This window comes from Mycetomoellerius zeteki, unplaced genomic scaffold (assembly GCF_001594055.1).
Source record: "Mycetomoellerius zeteki isolate Tzet28-1 unplaced genomic scaffold, Tzet1.0 scaffold35, whole genome shotgun sequence".
Classification (NCBI taxonomy): Eukaryota; Metazoa; Arthropoda; class Insecta; order Hymenoptera; family Formicidae; genus Mycetomoellerius; species Mycetomoellerius zeteki.
Window position 1 is genome coordinate 2,795,110 of NW_017257338.1, and position 13,577 is coordinate 2,808,686.

Genomic DNA, 13,577 nt, shown 5'->3' on the forward strand with positions numbered 1-13,577 from the left:
TTGCTGAAAATTGCTGTGATTACAGGAATCATGTCAACGCAAGGTAAATGTTCTCTCACATAGTTTCTTACAACTCTATTTAATCTTATAACAATTTTTTTAATGATATGCAATGGCATTTCAAACGAGTAGAAATGGCGACGTTTTTATCTGAAATTATATTTTAATGATTTTGTTTTAATACAAACAAGTTTTAATCACATGATTCAATTAATTTACAAATATCCACATAATGAAGTATATGATACCCTTCAAGTTATACTATTAATTTATGTAAGAAGGAACAAATAGAGGAACTTGTCAAAAAGTCTTGTAGAGCATTGTTATATCTAATTTTGATACTGAGTGAAACGCATATACATTATTGCTAAAAAGAGTAGAGATCGTAAATGAGTTATTCTTTGAATTACAACGTACATTCATTGTCAGATGAAATATCGGGTGTTATTTACATTAGAATAATGGGAGAGGTATTTTGATAACGAAAATAAGACTTTATAAAAAAATGTTTGCAAAATACATGTATATGATAAAACATTAAATTTCTCTTTATATCTTCCCAAGAATATAATATGTGTATGTGTGTGAATGTGGTGTGTGTGTACTTTAATATAATAATATATACTATTATTATTTTTCACAGTTCCTTAAAAGTAAATTTACATTTACATTATATCACTAGTTATAAATGTTCACTTACGCAACTTATCAAAAACTTAAACAGTTCGAAGATATATAATCTGAACTTTTGTATTTCTACTTATAATAAAGGAAATATATTTTCGAGTTAGTAAATAAATAATCTTTCAAATTTTATGATTCAGTCATAAGTTTCAAAGTGAGGATCAATAAACACAATCGATAGAGTAACCATTGTATTCGATATCATAAAAAACTACTAGTCAATAGACAAGTTTTGTTTGACTAATAAATTTCTTGTGATAACAAATGAAGGACAGACTTTCAAAATGCGTTATTCAACGTTTTATTCAAAATTCATAATTTTCAGAAAACAAGAAAGAAAGTCACAAGAAAACTGTGCGTCTTACAGAAAATAACAATCAGTAAGATGTGAAATGTTCAATAAAATTGCTAAACAGTTGCTAAAAATGTTACAAATACATTTTGTTTGTCCCTAGTTAAAGGACATAATGCACTTCGAATGTCAAGATTTTTTTTCAGCACATAAATTAATAGTGTAGCAATGTTTTCAGAATATCATAGAGCTCAAAATATGAGTCTTTCAACACTGAACATCATCTTTAACTAAAAAAATGAATTTTGGACAAAATGCATTTTAGAAGTCTGTTCCTTAAATACATACGTAACTTCTCAAAAGTGCTTTATATGAAATTTGAGCTTCTAGTTTTCTTTAATTTATGCCTGCCTTCTGATTTATGATTTTATCCGATCTATTGTAATTTTCTTGCATCTGGTTAATTCTCTGTTCATTAATCATATTGATTTAATTAATATATAGCCATTTATAAATTATTTTAATCTTTTGAAGTTAATATTCATGAGAATCATGAAGATATCGTTTAAATCACAAAGTATCTTATTATAAATCTATATTGTAGAAAAAGTATAGAGAAATATGGAAAAGTTTCAAGGAGAATGTTTTGTCTTTGTAAAACACTTGTTTACGCATCAATATTTGATTTTAAAATACAAACTTATTCAATCTTTGCAATGCACTATCACGGAATTCGTATATCTATAACTAATTTGTAATTCTTTCCATTTATTAATGCTCTGTATTGCATAGAGAAAAATACTATGTGACACGTAATAATTGTATATATACGGCGTAAATAACTATCTATAATTATGATTATCTCGTGATATTTCATACATAAAAATTGTATGACAAAAAAGAAATGAAAGAATTCGTAAACGTTGATATGAGATGATCGATGTCACATGTTATCTGAGGCTACTTCTTCAATAGTAGCTCTACACATTGGGCATTCAATCAGTTGTTTTGAACACTTTTGGCAAAATCCTCTGTATAAGATAAATTGATTATTATATATATTCTTGTAAAAAATTATTGTTTTATGAAACGCGAATTTAAATACAATTGTTACCTATGATTGCATGGCAATAATCTCACAGAAGCCCTCTGATCGAAACATAATGTACAGGAATCTTCTCTAACACTAAGCCTTCGCAATTGATCCAGATATATGTGTCTAGGAAGTACAATCTTATCTTCTGGTTTCAACGTAGCATAATCGTTAAATTTCTGAAATTCTCGATCAGTAGGTGGATATTTAAAAGGTACATGTCCAAAATTAAATAAGCATTGTTGGAATGACATGAAACTAGCCGCTGCAAAGAATCCAGATCTAAAAATAATCATATCATTAGAGATTTTGTTTGGATATTCATGTGATATAAAATCATTAAAAAATATATATATATACCTTACTGTTTTAAATACTTGAATACATGGTTTAAGTGGTATACCATTGATAGAGAATACTATTTCTAATTTGTTTAAATCCAATAAGCAACCCAAGATGTCACCAGATTTCCAACATGGTCTGTCGTGAAATTTTTCACTTCGTGCATTATACCAAATCAGTCTGCGACAGCCATCGTAGGCCAAAGAAAATTCATCATCTCCTATACCATATCCCTCCTATTGAAACATGGCAATTTTTATAGAGTAATAATGTTATACACTGTAATTTTATAAAAAATATGAAGTATTCTCAAATATGGATATTTACATGATTTAAAAACGTGCTATCTTTTGTAGCCCATCCAATTTGCATAACTCCTGTAGTTATTATCAATGTTTCATAATACCATATTCCTGAATCTACTTGAAATGTACATCGTACACTTTCAAAGGAATATGCATCACATCGTGCCTAAAATAACAATTTATTATCATTACAAAACGACAATATAATCTCTACTAGTAAGATATAGTGCAACAGAATATTTACCTCCAAACCATTAGGTGATATTTTCAGGTACTCGCTTACATCTTTCGTATTTAACATTACATTAATACCAGTCACATCGACGGAGTCGTGGGAATATTTTCTACCTTCCATTAGGACTGAAAAAAAATTGGTACAATACATCTTATTTTTGTTATGTAGAGCAGATAAACGCGTTTAACTCTAGAACCGCCGACGACGTCTGATTTTAGCTCCGCTGATATTAAAAATTGTTATAACTTTTATAAATTTCCGTATTCGTTAACAGTTTTTCCTGATTTTTCATCATTTTAGAAGTTTGATTTACAAAAAAAAAATTAATTCCACTCATGTTTACAAAGTTTATTTTTACTTTTACTGTAAACAATACTGTATCCAATGCTGGCGGTTCTAGTGTTAACGAAATTATATCTGGAGACACTGTAGTGTCTCGGCGCTAAGACATGGAGCGAGACACTGTTGTGCCTCCTTTACGCGACCGGCGAGTTGCGCCCGATCGAGATTATCAGATCTCAATAACGGCTGTTCCGAACGAGTTTTAAGTACACTTAATCGATAGCTTACACTCCAATTGTATCATACATGCTTTTATTTTCTCTCTACGTACTCGATACGCGTCATACTTACATAAGTTATCTAAGCACCACTGTGCACAAAAACCAACTTGTCGGCGTACATAATGCGTTTCTATAACCCATTTTTCCAATTCTAATAATGGATTTTGTTTTTCTGCCATAAGACGTTTCTTAATTGTTACTTTATTTTCACCTGTTGTACACACAAACAATAATTAATTATAATAAAAGATACAAAAGATTTATATTAATGAAATATTTTTTTTACTTGTCTGTGCAAACTTCTCTAGTGCTATCAAAGAATATAACATTACATAAGGCTCAACATCTTTTCGCTAAAAAAATAAAATTATATTAAAAATTATTGAATATTAATACTGCTAAATTTTAACATTAATTAAATAACATACTAGATTTGAAACTAGGTAATCTAGAGTAGCGTCAGATAATATCGCAATACTACTAGGACCAGCAAGTTTCTCTGCAATACAACCAAGTACTACGCATATATTGCGTTGTTGCGTAGTTGTAATTTGTATTTGTCCAAGTTTTTGAGGCAATTGAAACATGTGTGATAATCGTAATACAGAATCCTACAAAACAAAGAAAAAGTTATCGCCGTTGCTGCTCTTGATTTTTTTAATATAGCAAATTAAGATGCCGGTAATAATAAAAATTACAAATAAATTCCAACCTTTGAAGGTAAAGGGCAATCGTCTAATAATAATATTATGACCGAAGGACCCAACGGATTGTTCATTGGAATAACATTGACCATAGAACTAACTACTTGTATCCAACCATCTTCCTTATCCGCAATAGCATTCAATTTTAACATTGCTGGCGGTGGTTCATGATCACTAAATATATACAAATAAGCATGTAGTACAAGAAACCATTTATCTACGTTCCATACATATTATAACGTCAATTACTTACTTGTCTACCAGAGTATCAAGACTTCCAAGAGTCTCCAATACAAGTTTGTCAATGTGCGACGACGTAGGAAATTTAAAGGAAGAGGATGCCGAATCGCTACATGAAACTATACTTATGTTTGGTTCTGGTATTATGGTATTCTGAGTTTCTGCATGATTATTTCTGCCATATGTCTCAATGTCATATATCCCTGGAGTATCTTTACACAAACAATTGCCCATTCCCACTAGTTTATTAGAATTCCTTTAGCGAGTTATTGCCTATTGTTTAGGTTACATTTACAGAACAGTGATATATCAATCGAACTATCAAATCTCGCATCTGACCAGGCTGAAAGTAGAACTTGAATGATAAATGCCGTTTCACAAAGCATACATTTAAAAATCATGCCACTTACCAAAATGATAATATCATGATAAGTCATATCCTTTTACCATGTGTTATAATGATAATGTTATAAGCGTCTTTTATCTGCTTATCTGCATACATAACTCTAACGTTACAATTTTACAACTAAATGCAAGTTAAACGCAACGTGTTTCTCGGTTTAAGTCTTCTTCATTAAAACTTGCCTCTTTCAGTTGGTAGACTGTATTTAATCATAAATGCTCCCTTCGCTTTTTGATCTGTCACGATAGAAAATTAAACAGATTAGATAAAAATGATGTTTTATGTAAACCAATGTACATTACTACAGATGCTTTCTCACAATTTTATGAAAAGATACAGATATGTATCTTGCGTATCTCGACTTGAGAAATAATGAGATTGAGAAAACAAAATTTTTTAAATCGCAAAATAACGCCTTTCAGCATTGAATCGAAAGTCAGAAATCGAATTGGGAAATGTCGCCTTTGAGGTTATGTTCTTGTTATTCCACACAATAGCAATTTTACCATGTAGCACAAAAAGCGAGACATATACGCGTCTTATCGCGTTTGATAATACTCTGTCAACCTCGCGTCACACAGTGGCAAGTACTTTCGGCTCATACTTTGCAGATTTTACGAATGGCTCTCGTAATCTTGACGTGACACGTTATCAAATCGTACCGCAGCCGTACCCGTGCAGATTGTGCCGTATCGCATTTTGTGTTCGGTGCGAGACGCACGCGTGCGGGATCAGAAATCAGAACGGGATCACCGAAACCCGTCGAGATTCCGCGTGAATCGAGAGCCTGCCATTTCTGATCGCCGTAACAATTGCCGCTCGTCAACGTCGATAATAAGTTGATCTCGCGCACTGTGAGAAACGATCGTCTTTTTTCATTCGAAGCGAACGGAAAAGCCGAGTCGCTGACATAAATACGTAATGTGTATTAAATCGAACATTAAAATTTGCAAAAGCCGGCGGCTCGTGGCTTTTAAATAAAGTTTTTTTGATTTCTCACGAGTATCAAAGCATTCAGAGCGATAAGTCTCATCGTACCTTCATTGTTTTCATCTGGGGTTATAATATTCTTATAAACAAAGATTTGATGCGCGAGTGTGTGTGACGTGAATAATATATATTTATAGATTCTACGTGTGATGTGAGGGACGCGCGCTATTGTGAAATGTTCCTCTCGGGTTTGCTAAACATACGTGTGACGTGTTGTCGCGCAGCAACTCTATGACATTTCACGTCCACGCGAAATATCCGTCCGCCGCGACGCAAGCGACGTTACAAAGTTCGCGCGGTTTCTCGCGTATTCGCTCGTTATCGCGCGCGATAATTCCGTTCGACTATCGAAGTCGCGAGTACTCGCGGTCCGTTCTGGCACTGTTCAAGACGAACTTAACGGCGGAACGGAGCGAAGACGTTCTGTTTTTGAATCTTGCGGTGGTTACGGCACGCAAAGTAAATCACCGGGGCCGTGCGAGACATTCCGAGTTCGAGTCGTACGATCGTGCTCACCGTCGTCGTCGCGTCACCCTTTTTCTCTTTCCAGGATTCCCCGGGATACGTAACGTTATCACATGGGGAAGACGGCCAGCGAGTGTCAACGATCAATAGCTTCACGAAAATGACTTGGTGACTCATATGCTCGGAGTTTTGCGCGAATCATGGTGTCCGGGGACAACGAGAGGCTGCTACCCGAGCCCGAGAGCTACGCCAAGTGTTTTTACGATCTCTTCAAGAACCTCGCCGAGGCGCAAAGGTGTGACGAAAGTGTGACGTATAACCTCTCCCACGATTTGTTTACCTGACGCCGTCGTAAGCGACTTTGCCGCCAATCGGTTTCTTTTGCCGTTCGATCACTTGACGTTTCCGTGGAATCGCGCAATTTGGTTCCCGAATGAAGAAATTTTTAGTTGACACGGCGGTGTTAATTAAACTCGCTCGCGTGTGAACGTAAAACGTAACCTCAAATTTTTTGTTTATTAAAGAGTAAATTTGTCTGTCTATTCCTTTTTATTTTTTTATCCAAACCTTTTTAATGACTTATTAATTTTGTTAGGGATATAATAGGAATAGTTCTTATCCTATTTACCTAAATTGTAAAATTTTTAGTCATGTACATAGAATAATTCTCATCTAAATCTTTTTGCAAATAGAATAATAAATATGGAAATATATTTTTGTGATACTTTGATTATCATAATTTATTTATATATTTGTTTATAATAAAACAAATTTATTATATAATTAAAATAACATTATTTATGCAGTACAGTAAAAAACATTTTATGCTCATTTTATGTATGTCAATTTAAGTAAGAAACTTAATTTAATTTTCTAGAAATAAGGGAGAATGGAGGAAGTGTAAAAAAAATAAAACTCTTCGCAAACGAGATAAGAAAAAGGTATCAGAGATATAATAATTTTTTTGTCTCTTGTAATTTCTGAGATAAAACATTGACATATTTTTTATATGCATTATAGATTGATTTAAATGGAGAATTAAATTATAATAATCCACCGGAGATAGAAACATCTTGTAATGCCTCAGCATTTGCTGTGTTTGCTGGCGTCAGAAATGCTATTTTAGAAAAACATGCAAAATTGTCAAGTGAAATTTATAGAGCATCCAACTGTAGCTCTCCACCACCAGACCTTAGTGACACTATAGATACAGAAAGCGATGATGAGGATAGGATATCGACTATACAAAATTTACCAAAGGTAAAAGCAACTTAAAAATTCATTAATTTCTATAATTTTGTTTTTGTATCGTGATATTTATTTGTTAAAAGCTTTTGTATTGTAATTTTTCTTTTTCTTTAATACATATAATTTGTAATATAATTTATCTGTAATATACATAGCTAACAATTTTTCTAATAAAGATTGTAGGTATTGGTTTAAGAAGTGTTTTTACATTAATGCGAGAGAGTAGAACAATCGATCCAATTTTATGTACAAAAGCACTGTCGGCTTTATTGGACGTTTTGCAAGGGCAACTACCAGAAGGCCTCAAATCTGAACCAGATGACGTCATTGGTTTGTATTTTTAAATAATTGATCTTTTTAATTGACAAATTGACAAATTTCTCATAATTTATCTTTTTTAGATCCATTATTCGATCTGCTACTGGATCTTGCAACTTCTCATGGTCCTGAGTCAGCTGCTGCCAATGATGGCAGTCACTTGACAGCTGTTGCTTGTGCTTGTTTATTGAGTCTTGTTGTAGTCAGAGGAGATACCGGACGGTTATTGGCAGCAATAGCGGCCCTGCTTATGTCTCCTAGAGCGTTAGCAATACAAAATATTCAGGTATCTTACCATCAATGTGATCATATTTTTTTGCATAATATGATATATATATTTTAATATTATATACTTCAATTTTTTATATTTTAGATGCCATGTGTGTTAACGTCTCTGCAGAGAAGTGTTCATGCTGTGTTGTTAGGCAAGCTTATGAGACCAGATTGGATTACATATGGCGTTCCAAAATGTTCCAAGATATATACCTCTATTCTTAAGTTACCAAATGAGATGAACAATATGGTATTGAATGAACGTAGTTTTGTAAGCGATGGAAAGTATTTATATCTGCATACATCTCGTGGTTTACTAAAAATTGGAAGTGGCCACAGTGGTACAATATGGGGACATATATACATACACAAAGCAGATTTTTATCCGACGGAAATAGGGTGGCTCGGTTATGCTAATGTTAGTTGCACGTAAATATTTATGAGTGTGCATAATTTAATAATATATGTTATTTATGTAATAAAATTTCATTTACAGAATTCATTATATTTTAAATGTGCACCTAGAAAGCAGAGTGAGTTATTAATTATTGATGCAGAAACGCTTATAGTAACAGGAATTGCTGTGTTAGAAGGAAAAGATTGGTCATCCTCTGTCATGTTTTCTGATGGCGAAAATTTAGGAATGATAACCGCTGGCAAAGATGTAATTAATGTAATTGTATATCTAAATATTGTTTTATTATTTGATATATTCATTTAGTTTTTTTTTTATCTTTTCTCAACAGGAAGGTTTTGTAGTACGTACGATAAATACACTGAGTAATCCTGTGACAGTTGCCTCTGAACTACCATTGAAATTGGCAAGAAAATGCGTAGATATATTTGGTTATGCAACATTTGATGAAGAACAAGCAATACATACTTTAAATCCGGGATGCGACGATGAAATTGCAATAGTTACAGCAGGAAAGGAATTTGGCTTACTTAAAACAGTGTCTGGTAAAGTAAGTATTATGTGAGAGCTATTTCAAGCAGCTATTATGATCGCTTAATATACAAATATTTAATTTTAAATTTAATATTTTTTATAGTTATTATATAGCGGGAAAGGAACTTGCCTAGGCATGAAGAGTAATACCAGGCCTAATAGGTGGTTAGAACTTACCTTTGGTAAAGGTCCAAGGATTACACATTTTGCCGCAGGTCATGATGGTCAACATGTCGTTATGGTAATGGAGGATGGTTCTGTACTATTTGCTGGCACTGCTAGACGTGGGGAAGATGGAGATAGTAGTAAGTTTACCACAGATTATAGTAATATTGTAATTTATAATAACAAGACTGCTGCAACTATTTATTTTATTTTAAGATAAAGCTCGTAGGCAACCAAAACCAGTAAAACCAAAGAAAATTGCAAAAGTAGAAGGTCAATTTATTGTGGACGCTGCTTGTAATAATGGATCTACTGCTTTAGTCACGAAAGATGGTTCTCTATTAATGTTTGGTAAAGATACGCTACATAGCGATCCAGTGACAGGGTTAGTTACCGATTTAAGGGACATATGTATAATTCGCGTATCGTTAGGAAAGGCTCATGCCGCCGCGTTAACTAACAAAGGACATCTATATACATTCGGTATAAATAATAAGGGACAGTGTGGTCGTGATTCTACAACGGTGCATACCGTGAATAAAGAAATGTCGGTAGTTGCAATGGAAATGGGTACAGGAGAAGATGAATTGATAATAGCTGAAGAAGAGAGTGTGGATCCTGCGGAAGATTGGGAAGAAACGAGAGGGATGTGCCCTCCAGGGCAACATCAGTGGAGGCATCGCGTTTGTATGGTTTGCACTATATGCAGAGAATGTACCGGATATAGCATATCATGCTTGAGTAGTATACGTCCCGATCGGAATCCCGGTCAAGAATGTGGATGTGGCGAAGGAGACAGTGGATGCGCGGAATGTGGATGCTGTCGTACATGTGCAAGAAAGAGTTGCAGTAACGGCATATCAGGTTCCAACTTTCGAGAGTATCTACAGAGACGATTGGGTGAGATAAAGCAACGGCAAAGAAGCAAAGCAGGACCGAGTACTGTTAAGTATGGAGTAAAAATCAAGAGCTCGAATAATCAGCGCGTAGCTGGCCCCAGTATCGTGCAAAAGGGATTTCCGGAAAAGGTGGCATTAGGATTAGGAGTTAATCTCACGGTAGAGGAAGGCGTCGGTGGTAGCGATGTAGAGCGAGGGGATGCGGCGAGAATTGCCAGTATATCACCGGCCAGAGTTCCTGTTCCTAGCGACAGTCCTGTGATCCAAGTGTCCTGTGGTTTGCATCATACGGTGTTACTTTTGCAAAATGGAGAAGTGTATACATTCGGTAGTAACATATATGGTCAATTAGGTGTTGGAGATTTGATAGCACACGCAGGACCGATTCAAGTTAAATTGCCGACTATTGCTACTCAAGTCGCTGCCGGCAGTAATCATACTGTTTTACTCACATCAAAGGGCGAAGTTTACACGTTTGGTGCATATCAAAAGGGACAACTCGGCATGAATTGGTGGAATGGTCAGAACGAATCTACAAACACTACTCAGGCGAATCGTCGTACCGACCGCTCTCAACCATGGCACAGCTTTCCAAATGTAGTACCAAATATTGGTCCTCGATGGGGCAGACGAGCAACGTGGATTGGTGCCGCTGGAGATCAAACCTACGTTAAAATAGATGAGATAAATTCAATTAGTTTGACAAGAAGTACTGTTATGGCGAATAAAAATTGTATTATCTTGATACCCCATCAGAATGAGCACGCAAATTCTTTCAAGAGTCTCGTGATAAGCAAACGCGATGGAACGTGTAATAGTTACAGCGGTGTAGATCAAGTTGATTTCAGTAATTGCGCAGCTTGCTTGGATCCTTTGTATAATGTTATTTGGACCTTTAATTCAGCGAATAACGAAATAAGCTTGTACAATATAATATCAACGGAAGCTAGAGTTATACCTGGTTTGGAAGCTTCTATGCTCAATCCAGGTTTGGCGCTTCCGGTTGTTTCATCTTGTTTTGTAACGCGTTCTCAAGCTGCGATGCATTTATTAGCTTGTTTGGATACATTAACGCAAGCTCAAGATGAAAACTTATTGATAGTTGAAGAAAGTGAATGTAATCAATCGATGCATGGCAAAGTTTATAGTCGCGAAGATTATGCTACTGTTAGCAGGTTTGAAAGCCATGGAGGAGGATGGGGTTATTCAGCTCATTCGATCGAAGCAATCAGATTTATGCCTGATACGGACATTGTATTGGGAGGCTATGGTTTGTTTGGTGGTCGAGGTGAATATACTGCGAAGATTAAACTATTTGATATCGGAATCGATGGTGGAGACCAAGAGAACGATGGCGAACTTCTCGCAGAGACAGAAGAGATTCCGTACGAATGTGGTCCAAGACAAAAATATTCGATATTATTTGACGAACCTATATCATTGCAAGCAAACAGGTGGTATGTGGCATGGGCTAAAGTCGGTGGACCTTCCAGCGATTGCGGTTCTGGCGGACAAGGAATGGTCACAGCGGAAGATCAAGTCATGTTTTATTTTAAGTCTTCTAAAAGATCTAACAATGGCACCGACGTTAACGCCGGACAAATTCCACAATTATTATATCGTGTTGTCACACCTGAAAATCAGACATCAAATAGGCAGAGAGACCAAATTGAACCTGTCTATGTTCTGAAGAGGGAATTCAGTAGGACTGTCACGAAGGAATGCTTCCAATCCTTGATATCTCTCCTTCAATGGAGTTGGAACACATTGAAAGCAACATTGGCCGATATGGCCGTTCATATCGCATCATCGACTCACGCGATGCTCGAAATGGAACGATTAGTGTACATAAGCAAAGCCAGTTTAAGACTTCTTAGAACATATACCAATGAAATATATCCCAATCATGTCGTTAAGAAGACTCCTCCCGAATCGGTGCGTTTGGCGGAATGTATAGGTGAAGTTCGAGCATTATTGCGTCAAATTTTATCTGATTCTTTACCGATTACTCTGAAAAATAAAGGAAAGACGCGATCTAACAAAAGTTCTAGTAGTACTTTGGGGAATAAAATGACAAATAGCATATTAGACGAATGTCACAAAACGTTTGTAGCTTGTTACCATGCGTTTTATCCTACCGCATATCTTAAATGGACCTCCTTATGTGAGTTATTATCAGATATCGATAAAGAACAAGGTACAACTTCAAAAGATCGTCTTCTTTCGTCGGTACTAGCTTCTTTATGCAATTCTGCGATACGACTTAGATGTACGTTTCCAATCTTAAGCAACATCATGGATAACAGTGACAGCATAAAACGGCAACTTAGCCCATCTGACAATGCTGGTCTACTTATGATGAATTCAACAGAAAGTCATCAGTATCCGATTTTGGTTGAGCAAATCAGCTACAAATCTCAAGTGGAAAGCTCTGGCAAGGAGATTTTGAATTGGTCGTTCCGCGAAGTACTCGATAGATTACTGGATCTGATATTGATACCAGTCAAAAGAAATCTTTGTAGAGAAAAGATTCAGTCTCTGCCAGAATTGGTCCTTCATTGCTGTTACTTATTAGCGCGAGTTATCGCCGAATTGGCGGCACAATCGAGTGGAAATGAAGACGAATTGCAAGCAGCTTGCGGTAGACTCATGTATACAACGCCTTCGAGATTTACGAGAACAAATCAGTCAAGATCATGGAATACGGGTAATGGTTCCCCAGATGCTATTTGCTTTTCCGTCGATAGACCAGGCATTCTTATAGCCGGTGTTGGTATCTATGGAGGTGCGGGAGTATATGATTATGAATTGGAATTGTTAGATGATGTAAGTAATATATAAATATTCTATTATATTATTTTGTAAGTATGAATTCTGTGATGTTAATTATTGTTATTTTATTATACTAGCAAAATAACACTGGTAACGATCCATCACATACTCAGCGTTGGAGTAGCTTAGATTTTACAAGAGGATCTTTCGGACCAGATGACTGCATTAATGACATAGTAGAATTAAAATTTGACAAACCAGTACTCATAAAAGAGAATATTAAGTATGCTATTAGATTACGGAATCGTGGAGGACGAACTAGTAACGGTGACGGTGGCCTAAGCATTGTCAAAGGAGCCGATGGCACAACGTTTACTTTTACGGCTTGTTCTCTAAGTTTTAATGGTGCGTTAAATTTATACATTATATTTACAAAAATATACAATATTAGATTGTATTAACGTGCTATGTAATATTGCAGGCACAACACAAACTAGAGGTCAAATACCACATATTTTATACTATTCAAATCCGCAAGATTCCGATGGGCAACACACGAATAAAGCTATGGCTGAAGTGCAAGCGAGAAAATGTACTCTTGCTATGACCGCAACGATCATTCAACGATCGAACGAAA

The 13,577-nt window shown here is 35.3% G+C and overlaps 2 protein-coding genes across 6 annotated transcripts; one reads left to right on the forward strand and one right to left on the reverse strand.

Moving 5' to 3' along the window:
- Nucleotides 1-1,712: 1,712 nt before the first annotated feature.
- Nucleotides 1,713-6,504, reverse strand: LOC108725546 (RING finger and SPRY domain-containing protein 1). Of its 5 annotated transcripts, none has more exons than XM_018452626.1 (12): nucleotides 6,368-6,504; nucleotides 4,869-5,097; nucleotides 4,472-4,801; nucleotides 4,227-4,392; nucleotides 3,943-4,125; nucleotides 3,801-3,867; nucleotides 3,585-3,725; nucleotides 2,961-3,076; nucleotides 2,739-2,882; nucleotides 2,430-2,647; nucleotides 2,091-2,351; nucleotides 1,713-2,007 (listed from the first exon to the last, which is right to left on the reverse strand). In XM_018452626.1, exons 3-12 carry the CDS (start codon nucleotides 4,690-4,692, stop codon nucleotides 1,920-1,922), a joined length of 1,605 nt encoding a protein of 534 aa, XP_018308128.1. In that variant the 5' UTR covers nucleotides 4,693-4,801; nucleotides 4,869-5,097; nucleotides 6,368-6,504; the 3' UTR covers nucleotides 1,713-1,919. The 5 variants fall into 5 exon arrangements, with proteins under 5 accessions (XP_018308128.1, XP_018308129.1, XP_018308126.1 ...); XM_018452627.1 differs by lacking the exon at nucleotides 6,368-6,504 and adding an exon at nucleotides 6,055-6,125; XM_018452624.1 differs by lacking the exon at nucleotides 6,368-6,504 and adding an exon at nucleotides 5,466-5,754.
- A 12-nt stretch (nucleotides 6,505-6,516) lies between these two features.
- LOC108725448 (E3 ubiquitin-protein ligase MYCBP2-like) lies at nucleotides 6,517-13,547 on the forward strand. The gene is made up of 11 exons (XM_018452469.1): nucleotides 6,517-6,611; nucleotides 7,477-7,576; nucleotides 7,741-7,894; nucleotides 7,966-8,168; nucleotides 8,256-8,573; nucleotides 8,652-8,819; nucleotides 8,902-9,120; nucleotides 9,208-9,409; nucleotides 9,486-12,994; nucleotides 13,078-13,323; nucleotides 13,422-13,547. Exons 1-11 carry the CDS (start codon nucleotides 6,517-6,519, stop codon nucleotides 13,545-13,547), a joined length of 5,340 nt encoding a protein of 1,779 aa, XP_018307971.1.
- The last annotated feature ends 30 nt before the right edge of the window (nucleotides 13,548-13,577 follow it).